Genomic DNA, 17008 nt, shown 5'->3' with positions numbered 1-17008 from the left:
CCGGGGTGGGCGTGGCCAGCTTGATGTCACTCGTGTCAGGGGGGGGCGCCTGGGGTGGACTGAGTGCTCTGCCAGTGAAAACGGGCTCCCGAGCTGCAGGCCGCATCCACATCCACACCGGGCCTTGAGTTTGACACCCCCGGCTCTAGAGCCTAGGCGGCTCAGAGGCTTTGAATAAAACGGAACCAATGGGATTTGACTCCATGCTTTTCCTTCTCTATAGGTTTATGTGCGCTCACTTGCCCAACCAGGTGCTCGAAAGCATCAGCCTTATCGACACACCGGGGATCCTGTCAGGAGCCAAGCAGCGGGTGAGCCGAGGTAAGGTAGAAGGTGGTGGGTACCTGCCCAGGTTCCTCCTGTCCCATTGGAGAGCGTGCCTTTTCTTCACCCTTGAGATGCTGGGGTTCAAGGCCAGTTGTCCAGGTTCCAAGTAATCTGTCCCTGGAATAAAAATCCAAGGCTGTCCAGTTCAGGGCTGGGACATCTGTGGCCCTCGACGTGGTTTAGAATTGCAGCTCCTGTCGTTCCCAACTCTTGACGTGCTAAGTCATATTTGATTTCGACCAAGATTTGCCAAGCTGTGTAAGGCAGAGTCCTTCCACAATGAGCCAGAAGCAGAATTACATCTGATTGTATTCATTTTCTGTATGTGTATATATCTATATGTCTATATCTATATCTATATATCTATATCTATACACACACACAGAGACAGTATATATCCCCTTCTTCTCCATAAATTCCCCTCCTTTCTAGCACTCCTTCACCTCCTCCTCCTTTTTCCCTTTCTCCTCCTACTATCTCCTCCTCCTTCTCATTCTTCCCTTTTTCCTTTCTCCTTCCTCTTCCTCTCTCTTCTCCTTCTTCCTTTTCTCTTCTTCTTCCTCCTCCTCCTCTCTCTTCTTCTCCTCCTCCTTCTCCTTCTTCCCTTTCTCTTTCTCCTTCTTCTTTCTCCTCTTCCTCCACTTCCTTCTTCTCCTTCTCCTTCTTCTTCCCTTTCTCCTCCTCCTCTTCCTCCTCCTCCTCCTCTTTAGCTTCGGGATGAGCAACCAGTAACCTTTTAGAACCTCAACTCACAGCAGTCTTCAGAGTTGTAGTAAAGTTGTATCTGAATGGTCACTGGTTCTTGAACCAAATCCCTGGGCCTCCGAAGCTTGAGAACCCATCCATCCTGCAGATATGTTTGGCCTTCTCTCCTTCTGCACTAATTCACACATGTCTGGAGTGTCCTTGACATCTCTGGGAATGTGAATAGCCCACCTCAGAGCCTTGTCTCTCTGCGGAGTCCCCTTCTCTCCCTTGCACATTCTGTTCCCACTCAAAACAGCCTTTGCAGCAGTTTCATTCCTGCCTTTACTAAATATTTCCTTACCCGGTGTGATTTATTTATTTATTTTACCCATGGAAGCAGAGATAACACGCAAGCAAGCCCTTTCCAATTTGGGAAAGCTTTCAGGAGCCACCAATGACCCAGGGACTATTTATCCAGTTAGCATTGGTAGAAGTTTCTAGAAATGGCAAGGAAGTGCTCAGTAGCGGTATTCAAATTTTTTTTACTACCGGTTCTGGGAGCGTGGCTTGGTGGGCGTGGCAGGGAAGGGTCTCCTGCTTGGGTGGGGGTTGGACTAGATGACCTACAAGGTCCCTCCCAACTCTGTTATTCTATGTTCACTGGAATGACTTGCCTTTGGACGTTGTAGGAGCTTCATTACTGGAGGCTTCCAAGAAGAGACTGGACTGCCATCTGTCAGAAATGGTGTAGGGTCTCCTGCTTGGGCGGTGGGTTGGACTAGATGACCTACAAGGTCCCTTCCAACTCTGTTATTCTATGTTCACTGGAATGACTTGCCTTTGGACGCTGTGGGAGCTTCATTACTGGAGGCTTCCAAGAAGAGACTGGACTGCCGTCTGTCAGAAATGGTGTAGGGTCTCCTGCTTGGGTGGGGGGTTGGACTAGATGACCTACAAGGTCCCTTCCAACTCTGTTAAATCTGTTAGCCTATTGGGGTTCCTCAACATCGTATGGAAATTCCGGATTTTATTTCTTTCGAAACCAACTTTTAAGACTGGATCGATATTTACTAGCAGGTGTAAAAAAAAAAACTCACTCTTTTTCTTCTGTCTTTTTGTTTAAGGGAATTGTTTTAATAATAACAGAATAAGAAAAATGAAAGGGACTTTGGAGGTCTTCCAGTCGATCCCCTGCTCAAGCAGAATAACAGAATAATAACTTCAAGTAGAGCGAACAAGTACACCTATGTTCTAGTTGTGGCCTTTTCAGGTTTTTAGCCTGCCAAGAGTTATGGGTAGGGTCATCCCGTTTTTGAAAAAAAAAAAAAAAAGAATTAATGGAAGCAAGCGAGAATAAGCTAAAAATGAAATGTTTACTTGTTTCAGCACGTCACGAGTGGCATGTTTGTTGCATTAAGGAAATCCATTGGATGCACTGATGGTTAAGTCTCTTTTTTGGCTCGCTCACTTTCTGTTTATGTTCTGCTTGGAGCAATATAGATTTGTCCAGGGAAGGAAACTAACTGCACAATAATGGAGACCAGAGTTTTGGTTGCTAACCAAACCATTTCACTGGGATGGTATAAGGCTGCTACCTTGGGCAGGAGGCTGGACTAGAAGATCTCCGAGGTCCCTTCCAGCCTTAGCCTTCTATGATTCTATGACTAGATGAAAGGTTGTAAGATGAGGATTACCTTGAATCAAAACTGCTTCCAGATGAGGATTTATTGAGGGATAATCGTGGCATATTCACTGATAGCCTGATAGATCGAAGAGCATCCAGGAAGATTAGGGGACTGGAGGCTAAAACCTACGATGAATGGTTGTAGGAACTGGGCCTGGCTAGTCTGGTGAAGAGAAGGACCATGGAAGACAGGATAGCAGCCTTCCAATATTTGAGGAGCTGCCCCAGAGAGGAGGAAGGGGTCAAGCTATTTTCCAAGGCACCCAAAGGCCTAACAAGGAATAATGGATGGAAACTGACCAAGGAGACATTCAACCTGGAAATAAGGAGAAAATTTCCTGACCGTGAGAACAACCAACCAATGGAACAGAAGTTGCATTCAGAAGTCGTGGGAGCTTCATTACTGGAGGCTTCCAAGAAGAGACTGGACTGCCGTCTGTCAGAAATGGTGTAGGGTCTCCTGCTTGGGCAGGGGGTTGGACTAGATGACCTACAAGGTCCCTTCCAACTCTGTTATTCTATGTTCAATGGAATGACTTGCCTTTGGACGTTGTAGGAGCTTCATTACTGGAGGCTTCCAAGAAGAGACTGGACTGCCGTCTGTCAGAAATGGTGTAGGGTCTCCTGCTTGGGCGGGGGGGTTGGACTAGATGACCTACAAGGTCCCTTCCAACTCTGTTATTCTATGTTCACTGGAATGACTTGCCTTTGGACGTTGTAGGAGCTTCATTACTGGAGGCTTCCAAGAAGAGACTGGACTGCCGTCTGTCAGAAATGGTGTAGGGTCTCCTGCTTGGGCGGGGGGTTGGACTAGATGACCTACAAGGTCCCTTCCAACTCTGTTAAATCTATTAGCCTATTGGGGGTTCCTCAACATCGTATGGAAATTCCGGATTTTGTGCTCTGGTTTGCCAGAGAAAGCCCAATGACATCCAGAGAAGGAGAGAAGCCATGCATTCTCCGTAGGTGTAAAAAAAAAAAACTCACTCTTTTTCTTCTGTCTTTTTTGTTTAAGGGGAATCGTTTTAATAATAACAGAATAACAGAAATGAAAGGGACTTTGGAGGTCTTCCAGTCGATCCCCCTGCTCAAGCAGAATAACAGAATAATAACTTCAAGTAGAGCGAACAAGTACACCTATGTTCTAGCTGTGGCCGTTTCAGATTTTTAGCCTGCCAAGAGTTATGGGTAGGGTCATCCCGTTTTTGAAAAAAAAAAAAAAGAATTAATGGAAGCAAGCGAGAATAAGCTAAAAATGAAATGTTTACTTGTTTCAGCACGTCACGAGTGGCATGTTTGTTGCATTAAGGAAATCCATTGGATGCACTGATGGTTAAGTCTCTTTTTTTGGCTCGCTCACTTTCTGTTTATGTTCTGCTTGGAGCAATATAGATTTGTCCAGGGAAGGAAACTAACTGCACATAAATCAGAGCTGAGTAAACATTCAGCCTAATCTTTACATCAGCTGCTGCTTCAATTGTCCAGTTCCTTGTTTGTTAACTTAAGCTTTCCAGGAGGAATATAAAATGACCCTTTTAAGAGAAATATAATACAGTGTTGTGACCGACTGTGTTGGGATGTTAAACTTCTTTTACACCAGTGGTACGCCAAGGAGCAAGCGGAATATTGAAAGGTACTAAGTGTCTCCTCGGTTGGTGAGTCACCCAACAGTTTTCTGAGAAAAGTCAGAAATGAATAGCGGATACAGATTTACAAGAGCAGTTAGGACAGAGGTCTAGTGTTGAAAGCACTAAGCTAGAAGCTAGGAGACAGTGAGTTCTAGTCCCGCCTTAGACATGAAAGCCAGCTGGGTGACTTTGGGCCAATCGCCAGGAGGCAGTGAGTTCTAGTCCCGCTTTAGGCATGAAATCCGACTGGGTGACTTTGGGCCAATCACCGGGAGACTGAGAGTTCTAGTCCCGCCTTAGGCATGAAATCCGACTGGGTGACTTTGGACCAATCACCGGGAGACTGAGAGTTCTAGTCCCGCCTTAGGCATGAAATCCGACTGGGTGACTTTGGACCAATCACCGGGAGACTGAGAGTTCTAGTCCCGCCTTAGGCATGAAATCCGACTGGGTGACTTTGGACCAATCACCGGGAGACTGAGAGTTCTAGTCCCGCCTTAGGCATGAAATCCGACTGGGTGACTTTGGACCAATCACCGGGAGACTGAGAGTTCTAGTCCCTCCTTAGGCATGAAATCCGACTGGGTGACTTTGGACCAATCACGGGAGACTGAGAGTTCTAGTCCCGCCTTAGGCATGAAATCCGACTGGGTGACTTTGGACCAATCACCGGGAGACTGGGAGTTCTAGTCCCGCCTTAGGCATGAAATCCGACTGGGTGACTTTGGACCAATCACCGGGAGACTGGGAGTTCTAGTCCCGCCTTAGGCATGAAATCCGACTGGGTGACTTTGGACCAATCACCGGGAGACTGGGAGTTCTAGTCCCGCCTTAGGCATGAAATCCGACTGGGTGACTTTGGACCAATCACCGGGAGACTGGGAGTTCTAGTCCCGCCTTAGTCATGAAATCCGACTGGGTGACTTTGGACCAATCACCGGGAGACTGGGAGTTCTAGTCCCGCCTTAGGCATGAAATCCGACTGGGTGACTTTGGACCAATCACCGGGAGACTGGGAGTTCTAGTCCCGCCTTAGGCATGAAATCCGACTGGGTGACTTTGGACCAATCACCGGGAGATGGTTATTGCTTAGAGGAGCAGAAAAGAAAAAACAACAACAACAGTGAAGCTGTCAGTGATCCAGAAATTTACTTCGAAATGGGAGAAATTCTAATTAGGGCAGACATGGAAAATAGTCGTGTTTGAAGGTGATGGGACCACACCCCGCTTTTTCTTCCAAGCTAGCTTGCTGCAGACGGGGCGCAAGAAAAAAAAACGCCGTGAGAAGTGCACCAAACTAGGAGGGAGCACCCAGCCCTGAGGCTGGCCTTGTCTCCGGGGAACGTGTGCGTTTCCACAGCCTGTTCCCACAAACCGTGTCCTTTGGCAGCCTTCCACCTTTATTCTTGCGCCTTCAGGAAGCTGCTAGATGGCCGGAGGAGGATGGAAAGACACGCTAATAGACATACCAGCTTGTTCCAACCGGCTGTCTTTTGGATTTATAGACAGGTTCTCCAATCACGCAGGTTATGGTTCTCCCAAAGGTGTTTTTTTCCAAGAGGCAACTCATGGATTTTACGGGTTGTTGTTGTTGGTTTTTTTCTGAGCTGGAGAAGCTTCTTGGAGGAGAAGCAAAACAGCTTCAAAGGAACAAAAAAATCAGAAAGTCCAGACGCCTCTTCGAAAAAAGAAATCACCTTTGGGTCTTTTAGATTTGTTAAGCTATGGTTCCCAGTGGATGCAGCCCGTTTGGGGAAGGCAGGTGGCATCTTGGCTCAACAACGGTTGGAGCAGAGGGAATGGGATGGATGGACGTGGAACAAGCACAGGTGAAGATGAGACACCAAGGTAACGTTAAGGTCTGTCTAGAAAGAGTGCAAAGACGTTGCAAGAGAGATGATTAGGGGACTGGAGGTTACAACACGTGACAAACCATTGCAGGAATTGGGTATGTCCGGTTTGATGAAAAGAAGAACCAGGGGGTGACATGATAGTGGTCTTCCAATATTTGAAGGGCTGCCCCAAAGAAGAGGGAGTCAAGCTATTCTCCAAAGCAGGGGTCTGCAACCTTGGCAACTTTAAGACTTGTGGACTTCAACTCCCAGAGTTCCTCAGCCAGCAAAGCTGGCTGAGGAACTCTGGGAGTTGAAGTCCACAAGTCTTAAAGTTGCCAAGGTTGCAGACCCCTGCTCCAAAGCACCAGAAGGCAGGACAAGAAGCAACGGATGGAAATTAAGGAAGGAGAAAAGCAACCCGAAACTAAGGAGAAATTACCTCCAGAAGTTGTGAATTCTCCAACACGGGAAGTTTTTGTGAAGAGATTGGACAACCGTTTCTCTGAAACGGGATAGGGTTTCCTGCCTAAGCAGGGGGTTGGACTACAAGACCTCCAAGGTCCCTTCCAACTGTGTTATCCTAACTTCTGCCTTTGCTTCAATTCACCAGCCCTTCCTGGTACCCTCCCTAGCCTCTATGCAGTTTCCCTGTCTATTGATAAACCTCCTTCTCTTACCTAGATTTTTATTTATTTCCTGCCTTTATTATTTTTTATAAATAATTCCAAAACAGGGAACCCACACGCCGCTCCTTCCTCCTCCTATCTCCCCCACAACAGCTACTCTGTGAGGTCATTGGGGTGGAGAGAGATCGGCTTTGTGGGGATGCTCTGGGGGTGAGATTTCTCTGCAGCCCACCAAAATTTTCTCACGGCCCACCAGTTGGTGACGGCTGCTTTATACCATTTCAGACAAACGGCTGTCCATTTCTCCTTAAAAACCTCCAGTGACAGAGCATCTACAACTTCTGGAGGCAAGTTGTTCCACTGGATCATTGTTCTTACTCTTAGGAAGTTTCTCCATAGAATAGAATAATAGAACTGAATAGAATTAGAATTGGAATTGGAATTAGAAAGATTAGAATTAGAATGATTAGAATTAAGACATAAGACATAAGAATTTATTTGTCATTACACTCGCAAGCGGGTGCAACGAAATGAGGTGCTCTTCCACAAGTAAAACTGGACAACACCATTGAAAGAAAAATAAAAACTAAACACAACAGACCATACAATAATCTCTATACAATTTAAAAATGTAAATACCCCATTACTCTCAGCCATTAAATTCCACAAAAATCTTATGACCCTGCATTCAAACTCAAAGCTGCCCTTGGATAAAAACTGTTCTTAAATCTAGTCGTCCTTGTTCTTAATACCCTGAATCTCCTTCTCGATGGTAATAGTTCAAAGAGCTGATGTCCCGGATGAGAGGAGTCATTCAATATATTAAATATCTTCCTCTTACATCTATTCCTATACCGTTCTTCCAAAGAGGGGAGTGAGCAGCCAATGATGTTTTGGGCCATCTTAATCACCCTCTGATTTGCCTTTTTCTCTGCCACTGTGCAGCTCGAGAACCATACACGGAGACAGTAGGATAATCTACTCTCAATTGAACTCCGATAGAAGGTAGTCTAATTAGAATTATTAGAATTAGAATTATTAGAATTAGAATTATTAGAATTAAAATTATGATCAGAATTATTAGAATTAGAAGAGTTGGAAGGGACCTTGGAGGTCTTCTAGTCTAACCCCCTGCTAAGGCAGGAGACCCTATCCCATTTCCTTAACTCCAGGTTGCTTCTCTCTCCTTGGTTAGTTTCCATCCGATGTTTCTTGTCTTGCGTTTCTGTAAGGAGATCCCAGGGAAGAAGCTGTCCTGGACCGCGAAGCCAACAGGTTCCAGCCTGCTTCCCCCATGCGGACAAAGCGGGATATATTGACCTTCCCTCGGATGTTCACATTCCTCCACTCTCCCCTCCCCTTGGAACCCCGAGTTCGCTCTCTAGGAGGGTTGGGTTGGGTTGGAGTGTTCCTCTCCGGCCTCTTCCTTCTCCTAGGAAGTCCCGTAGAGACGCTTATCTCCAGATTTCAGGCTAAAAGTATGCTGAGAATCTGGACGTGGCCCCACCTCGGGCTGCAGAGGCAGGGAAGGACTGCTCGCCCGGTCAATTTTGGTCTTGTTTATCACGACCGCTTGCCAGGAATTTGCATCCTCATGGACGAGAGTTTCCCCTTGCTTTCTTGGCAAGAGGCACGTCCACTCTGGTATTCAAGAGCAGCCTCCTCCGTCAAGCAGGCCAGGGGTGCGTTTCAAATATTTTTACCACCGGTTCTGTTATGTCCTGAGGACTCTAGGAGTTCTCACTCAGGTCCATTCACTTTGCGGGGGCGTTTTCCCCTTCACCCATTGGTTGGTTCTCCCCAGCAGCCAGCTATAAAAGCAGGCTGCGGGGTCCAACCAGTTGCTGATCGCTGCGAGCCAGTTCCAGGCGTGGCAAGCACGGTCAGCCCTTTATTGTTATAATAAAGTATTGTTGCACTCATGCTCTGGTTCAGCCTCTCTTTTCCCAAACTTAACAGGTTCGGTGGGCGTAGCTTGGTGGGCAGGCTTCGTGTGCGCGTGCGCATGATTTGCACGCACGCGCACGCCAAACGTGCACTTTGCGCAGGTGCAGAGGCTTTCCGACTCGCCTCCTGCAATCTTGTGACTCTCCCGGTCGCTTCAGCAGCTGCCAACTGTGCATGGCAATCGGTTGCGCTTCAAAAGCAAGGGATAAAAGTGAGCATGGGAGCCCCGAGCTTAGTATGGGGTGGGCCCAACAGCAGAGCATGGCGCGAGTGCAATGTACGACCTGCTGAGCTGCCCAGACAGCTGCGCAGCTCTGCGTGCAAGCGCGCAGCGGTTGGAAAAGCCCTTTTTTCCTGCTTTTTGAGCTGCAGCTGTGTCGCGCAAAGCAGCTGTGGTTGAAAAAGGCAGGAAATAAAGGTCAGGTAAGAACCTGGGCAGGTGGGTGGGCGCAAACAGCAGCAGACATAGAATCGGTTCTATGTCTGCTGTTCTTCAGAGCTACCGGTTCTCCAGAGGGGGACAAAACTGGTAGAATCCCACCCCTGTACTGAGGGCTCCTGACCGGTGCATTGTCATTTTTTTAAATTAAAATGCCACGCCCACCAAGCCACAGAGCCAGCAGTAAAAAAAAATTTGAATCCCACCGCTATCTCCAACCTTGGCACCTTTAAGACTTGTGGACTTCAACTCCCAGAATTCCTCAGCCGGCGAAGCTGGGAGTTGAAGTCCACAAGGCTTAAAGGTGCCAAGGTTGGAGACCCCTGCTCCATGGGAAAACGCAGGCCTGGTGCCCTGCCAACTCCGTGCCAGGAGAATGTCTCGTTCGTGCCAAAAGCAGAGGAGGAAGAGGTTGTTTACAGGGCAAGACGCCTGATGCATCGCTGCAAAGCTAGTAACTAGGAAACGAGTGTGGGCGAGGCATGGTCCCATGCTCAGGGCTTGACTAAATAAAACTAAATAAATAAATAAATAAAGGGGTGTCCAGCCTGATATCTGATTCTGCGCTTTTATTAACTTCCCAAAAATTATACACTTTTTTTAAAAAAAAAAAATGGACAGCAGCCCCACCAAAGGTGGTCAAATCGAGGGAATCAGGGAACTGGTTTGGTCTAAGTGGTAAAACATCAGGGTTAGAAAGCAGGAGGCTGTGAGTTCTAGCCCCACCTTAGGCATGAAAGTCAGTTGCATAATTGCGGGCCAATCACCGGGAGACGGTGAGTTCTAGTTCTGCGTTGGGCATGAAAGCCAGTCGGGCAAGTCACACACTCTCAGCCCAATCCAAGCTTGTTGTGAGAAAAATAGGAGGAAGGAGTATTTTGTACATTCGCCACCTTGAGTTACTTATGATAAAGATGGCGTAGCTTGTCCTGAATTTGACTTGGTAAAAATCTCTCTGTGTGTCTCTGTCTCTGTCTGTCTGTCTGTCTGTCTCTCTCTCTCTCTCTCTCGTTCTCTCTCTCTCACTCTCTGTCTCTCTCTGTCTCTCTGTTTCTGTCTCCGTCTCTCCCTCTGTCTCTTTCTTCCTCTCCCTCTCTCTCCCTCTTCCTCTCTTCCTCTCTCTCTTCCACTCTTCCTCTCTCTGTCTCTCTGTCTCTCTGTCTCTCCCTCTCCTTCTCCCTCTCCCTTCCTCTCTCTCTTTCTCTTCCTCTCTCTCTCTCTCCTTCCCTCTCCCTCTCTTCTCTCTCTCTCTCTCTCTCCCTGTCTCTCCCTCTCTTCTTCTCCCTCTCTCTTCCTCTCTCTCTCTCTCCCTCCCTCTCCCTCTCTTCCTCTGTCTCTTTCTTCCTCTCTCTCTCTCTTCCCCTCTCTTCTTCTCCCTCTCTCTTCCTCTCTCTCTCTCTCCCTCCCTCTCCCTCTCTTCCTCTGTCTCTCTCTTCCTCTCTCTCTCCCTCCCTCTCCCTCTCTTCCTCTGTCTCTCTCTTCCTCTCTCTCTTCCTCTCTCTCCCTCTTCCACTCTTCCTCTCTCTCTCTCTCTCTCTCTGTCTCTCTCTTCCCGTCTCTCTCTTTCCTGTAACTCACTGGTATTTTTACTGTACAATTTCACTGAGCTGCACCCTCTGTGGTCTGTAGAACAGGACGAATCCTTCCCTCCTCACCTACCCACGTATTCGTCCCCCACTATGGATTACAACGTTGTTGTCTACCAAGGAAGCACAAAAGGCCTGCCACAGGTTTGCCAGCCTGGGCCTGCCTGCCAGCTGCCCTATTTATTGGCTCCTTCACCTGTACGGTGACGGACCCAGGCACGGGCTTCCTAAGAACAAGAACGAATCCCTTTTTACGAGTCGATACGTGCCAGATCCACCTCTTGCCCGCCCATTTCCCCCGAAGCCTTGCTGTCTGTCAAAGGTATTGGGATCCTTGCGTGCACAGAAAACCTCCCCGTACGCCTCAAAATGCCATTTGAGGACACCCTATCAGCACGTTAACAGCCGTACGTTCAGCCCAAATTCAACAGGTAAAGCCTGAGAGATGCAACGATGCTCCAGATGGGAGCCTTCCTTTTCTGTTAGGTTGTGCTCACCCATCCTTCGCTTCTGGGGACTTGCAGGCTGGTGTCCAAACAATTGTTGTGTATATTTTGTTGTTAGCAAAGGACGGCCTCGCTTTTTCCCCCCACCCGCATTAAGTTTTCTATTTGCAAAGGAATTCATCACCGGGCCTCTCTCCTAAATGAGGTGAGATCTGTTTCACCTTTTGTTCACGTCCGTTAATCTTCTGTCTTTCCCAACCTTGTTCTGGTTATCACCTGAACGCTCCCTGCACCCTGGAACCCGACTTGCTTATCTCATTGGGCATCAAGTGTGTCCTTCCTAAATCAAACAGGAAATCTAGAATTTCAAAATAGATCCATCAGTTGAGAGCACAGGCCCATACAGGAAAAATAAACAGCACCCCAATGAAGCTGCTTGATCAAGACAAATAAAATTACAGTGCATGAGTCTAGTGGGGAAGGCACCTGGTTAGAAAGCAGAAGACAGTGGGTTCTAGTTCCACCTTAGGCATAGAAACTGACTGGGTGACTTTGGGCCAATCACCAGGAGACTGGGAGTTCTAGTTCCTCCTTAGGCATGGAAGCTGAATGGATAACTTTGGGCCAATCACCAGGAGACTGGGAGTTCTAGTCCCTCCTTAGGCATGGAAGCTGAATGGATAACTTTGGGCCAATCACTAGGAGATTGGGAGTTCTAGTCCCTCCTTAGGCATGGAAGCTGAATGGATAACTTTGGGCCAATCACCAGGAGACTGGGAGTTCTAGTCCCTCCTTAGGCATGGAAGCTGATTGGGTGACTTTGGGCCAATCACTAGGAGACTGGGAGTTCTAGTCCCTCGGGCATGGAAGCTGAATGGATAACTTTGGGCCAATCACCAGGAGACTGGGAGTTCTAGTCCTGCCTTAGATATGGAAGCTGAATGGATAACTTTGGGCCAATCACCAGGAGACTGGGAGTTCTAGTCCCTCCTTAGGCATGGAAGCTGAATGGGTAACTTTGGGCCAATCACCAGGAGACTGGGAGTTCTAGTCCTTCCTTAGGCATGGAAGCTGATTGGGTGACTTTGGGCCAATCACCAGGAGACTGGGAGTTCTAGTCCTTCCTTAGGCATGGAAGCTGATTGGGTGACTTTGGGCCAATCACCAGGAGACTGGGAGTTCTAGTCCTTCCTTAGGCATGGAAGCTGATTGGGTGACTTTGGGCCAATCACCAGGAGACTGGGAGTTCTAGTCCTGCCTTAGATATGGAAGCTGAATGGATAACTTTGGGCCAATCACCAGGAGACTGGGAGTTCTAGTCCTCCTTAGGCATGGAAGCTGAATGGGTAACTTTGGGCCAATCACCAGGAGACTGGGAGTTCTAGTCCTTCCTTAGGCATGGAAGCTGATTGGGTGACTTTGGGCCAATCACCAGGAGACTGGGAGTTCTAGTCCTTCCTTAGGCATGGAAGCTGATTGGGTGACTTTGGGCCAATCACCAGGAGACTGGGAGTTCTAGTCCCTCCTTAGGCATGGAAGCTGAATGGGTAACTTTGGGCCAATCACCAGGAGACTGGGAGTTCTAGTCCTTCCTTAGGCATGGAAGCTGATTGGGTGACTTTGGGCCAATCACCAGGAGACTGGGAGTTCTAGTCCCTCCTTAGGCATGGAAGCTGATTGGGTGACTTTGGGCCAATCACCAGGAGACTGGGAGTTCTAGTCCTTCCTTAGGCATGGAAGCTGATTGGGTGACTTTGGGCCAATCACCAGGAGACTGGGAGTTCTAGTCCCTCCTTAGGCATGGAAGCTGATTGGGTGACTTTGGGCCAATCACCAGGAGACTGGGAGTTCTAGTCCTTCCTTAGGCATGGAAGCTGATTGGGTGACTTTGGGCCAATCACCAGGAGACTGGGAGTTCTAGTCCTTCCTTAGGCATGGAAGCTGATTGGGTGACTTTGGGCCAATCACCAGGAGACTGGGAGTTCTAGTCCTGCCTTAGATATGGAAGCTGAATGGATAACTTTGGGCCAATCACCAGGAGACTGGGAGTTCTAGTCCCTCCTTAGGCATGGAAGCTGAATGGGTAACTTTGGGCCAATCACCAGGAGACTGGGAGTTCTAGTCCTTCCTTAGGCATGGAAGCTGATTGGGTGACTTTGGGCCAATCACCAGGAGACTGGGAGTTCTAGTCCTTCCTTAGGCATGGAAGCTGATTGGGTGACTTTGGGCCAATCACCAGGAGACTGGGAGTTCTAGTCCCTCCTTAGGCATGGAAGCTGAATGGGTAACTTTGGGCCAATCACCAGGAGACTGGGAGTTCTAGTCCTTCCTTAGGCATGGAAGCTGATTGGGTGACTTTGGGCCAATCACCAGGAGACTGGGAGTTCTAGTCCCTCCTTAGGCATGGAAGCTGATTGGGTGACTTTGGGCCAATCACCAGGAGACTGGGAGTTCTAGTCCTTCCTTAGGCATGGAAGCTGATTGGGTGACTTTGGGCCAATCACCAGGAGACTGGGAGTTCTAGTCCCTCCTTAGGCATGGAAGCTGATTGGGTGACTTTGGGCCAATCACCAGGAGACTGGGAGTTCTAGTCCTTCCTTAGGCAAGAAAGCCAGCTGGGTGACTTTGACCCAGTCATTCTTACACACACTAGTGACGTTGTGCACAAATTTCAACAGCGGAGACATTGAAGCACAAATGTCAGCGTTGCAGAAATCAAAAGAAATCTGTCTGGCTGAGCTCAGCCATTTCTTAATAGTTGGCTTTGTCGTTTTTTGTTTTAATTTAACCTCTTGTCTTTTATAAACCAGCTGTGTCCTATTATAAACTTTTGTAACTGTTTTCAGTCAGTCCTAATGTGCTTGGCAAGTCTCTGTTGATAAATTTTTTGCACAAAGTTATATACTGTTACGTACAATTACTGTGTGTCCTAGTTTTCTTTTTTTCATCCCTCAATATTTTTATCTTGTGGGAAGGGTCCAAACCTTCGGGTTTTTTTTTTCTTTTCTTTAAGACTAAATATTTTTCCTTGGCAAGTTTCCGTCCCATCCATTTAGAAGCCTTAAAGGGGGGGCTGTCAACTTACAAGGGTTCATTTAGTGACCAAAGTTACAACAGCACTGAAAAAAAGCGAATTAGGACCCCCTTTTTTCACGCTTATGACATTGCAGCTCGTCGCGTGATCAAAATTCAAATGTTTGGCAACTGACTTGTATTTACGGTGGTCGCAGGGGTCCTGCAGGGGTCCTGGGATCTCCTTTGGCGACCTGCTGACAAAGGAATTTTACAGGAAAGCCACAACTGCAGTGATTCACTTAGCAACGGTGGCAAAGAAGGTCGTAACGTGGGGCAAAACTCACTTAACGACTGTTTCACTCAGGAATGTTGTGCTCCTTTGTGGTCACAAGTCAAGGACTATCTGTATTTGCCCCTCCTCCTCTTCCTATTATACGAGTGAAGAAAAAGTAAAAAAAATAAGAAACACCACATTTTCCAGCATACAATTATTTTCCAGCTATCCTTCCTCAGTTCCCCCCAGGCCAAATCTTCCTGCTTCGTGCAGCTCCGAACTATCTGGAGTCCAAAAACTTTCTGCACCCCCGAGGACTGGCATTGGGAGCAGGTCAGGGCCCCACCGCCCCCACCGCAGTGTGAGCTCCTGGGGGGCCCTGGCCACAATGCGAATACTGCAGCCAAACCAGGTTTCCTTTGGAACCTTGCCAGGGTCCAAGGAATGTTAAAACAATCAATATCCTTGCGTCCTTGCCTACCTACGTAAAAAAAATCCTGCCATTTTTTAAAAGTCGAAAGGAAACGCCACGGCTGACGGCAAAGCCTGTGTGGCTGTGCTCTCCGTTTCCTGCAGCGGAGGCTCCTGAATGCAGAAATGTTCATTTGTGAAAAGAGCAGCTCCGGCTTTCGTTCTTGGAAACTCTGGTTTTCATCCTTAGGCTCCCCTTTCCTCTCCTCGGAGTTCCAACAGCATGAGTCAGCTTGGATTTTATCTTTTGAGTAGCGAGGAGAGAACAACAACACACTGCACACACACACACACACACACACACCCAAAGGTGCCAACCTCTCAATCAATCAATCAATCAGAATAGAACTGGAAGGGACCTTGGAGGTCTTCTAGTCCAGCCCCCTGCTCAAGCAGGAGACCTTATACAATTGGAGACAAGTGGCTGTCCAGTCTCTTCTTAAAAACCTCCAGTATTGGAACGCCCACAATTTCTGGTGGCAAGCAGTTCCACTGGTTAATTGTCCTCACTGTTAGGAAATTTCTCCTCAATTCCAGGTTGCTTCTCTCCTTGATCCGTTTCCATCCGTTGCTTCTTGTCCTGCCCTCAGGTGCTTTGGAGAATAGCTTGACTCCTTCTTCCTTGGGGCAGCCCCTCAAACACTGGAATTACCTATTATCTAGTATGCTATTATCATGTCCCCTGTAGTCCTACTTTTCTCCAGACTAGCCAAACCCAAATCCTGCCGCCGTTCCTCATATCTTTCAGTCTCCAACCCTTTAATCATCCTACTTGCTCTTCTCTGCACTTTTCCCAAAAGTCTCAACATCTATTTTGTAACGTGGTGACCAAACCTGGTTGCAAAATATTCTAAATCTGGCCTTACGAAAGATGTATAAAGTTTAAAAAGACTTTATCAAAACGTATAAAGTCACTTTTTTTTTTCCTTCCTTCATTCCAAGTTGCTTCTCTCCTTGATTAGTTTCTGTCGTATCGCCGATACGGACAAAAGACGCGAGGCCAGTGACTGGGTTCAGCTCATTTATTGGTGGGAAACACAAGTGTGGTCAGTGGGGAAAAACCGCGGCTTAAATGGATTTGGTGTCGGGCGCTGCGGCCAATGACAACCGTTCGAATCGCCCGCGATTGTCTCAGCCAATCGCGGTCGATTCCGAACGGCCAATCAGTGCCGCGCGCTCGACCAATCCGGTGGCTGCGCGCTTTGACCAATCCGGGCTGCCGGATTTCGAGAATGGTAATGTCCGTACAGAACAGTTTCCATCCGTGGTTTTTTTTTTTAGTCCTGCTTTCTTTGGTGTTTTGGAGAATCATTTGACTTCTTTGTGGCAGCCCCCTCAAACACTAGAATACTGTTATCGTATCACCCCCTCATCCTTCTTTTCTCTAGACTGGCCATGCTCTTCTTAAAAACCTCCAGTGTTGGAGCAGCCACCATTTCTGGAATCAACCCGTCCCACCAATCGATTGTCCGTCCCCCGCGTCCCCGTCCCCGCCGTTAGGAAGTTTCCTGCTTGATTCCAGAGATCTCAATCTCTCCAGGTTCTTCCAGCTGAAGCCAAACACATGCCAATGATTTACGGGACCTTTCTCGACCTCCGCTTCCCTTCCAGGTTCAAGAATCCTTTTGGTGGACCAAGATAAGGCTGCTGCCCGGCCAACCCCTTCCACCCCCCCTTCCACCCCGCTCAGCCTCTTATTTAGATCTCCCATCTTTATGAGTTTTTCTTTAATCGGTCAGAACAATGAGGCCCTTGGCTCAAACTTTCCTCTGGAAGGAGCCGGCTTCCTTTTTTGGTGCTGTGAAGCTGCAGGCCCTCTGAACTTCGGCTGCCAAGAGGCAGGCAAAGCTGGTGGCTCGGCTCCAGCAACGGAGGGAGGGAAGGAGCCCAGCCCCATCCATGGAAAATCTGCTTCATGGGACAGGAAAGGGGGTATCCACGTTGGTGCGAGGGGAAGGAACTGTACCAGAACACCGTCTTGCTGGATGTTTCCTTTCCCCCACACACAAACACACTTTTTCTCTGTCTAAACAAAAGTGGGCT

At 48.0% G+C, this 17008-nt stretch overlaps 1 protein-coding gene across 1 annotated transcript in view; it reads left to right on the top strand.

The window, feature by feature from the left end:
* EHD2 (EH domain containing 2) overlaps positions 1–17008 on the top strand; it is a 35461-nt gene that overhangs the window by 6358 nt on the left and 12095 nt on the right. Inside the window, exon 2 of the mRNA XM_026715340.2 lies at positions 224–321. Coding sequence (XP_026571125.1) covers positions 224–321 — 98 coding nt within the window. The remainder of the gene's footprint in view (positions 1–223; positions 322–17008) is intronic.

The sequence above is a fragment of the Pseudonaja textilis genome, chromosome 10, assembly GCF_049901715.1.
Source record: "Pseudonaja textilis isolate UNSWEBS1 chromosome 10, rPseTex1.2, whole genome shotgun sequence".
Taxonomy (NCBI): domain Eukaryota; kingdom Metazoa; phylum Chordata; class Lepidosauria; order Squamata; family Elapidae; genus Pseudonaja; species Pseudonaja textilis.
This window is presented reverse-complemented; position numbering and strand designations above follow the sequence as displayed.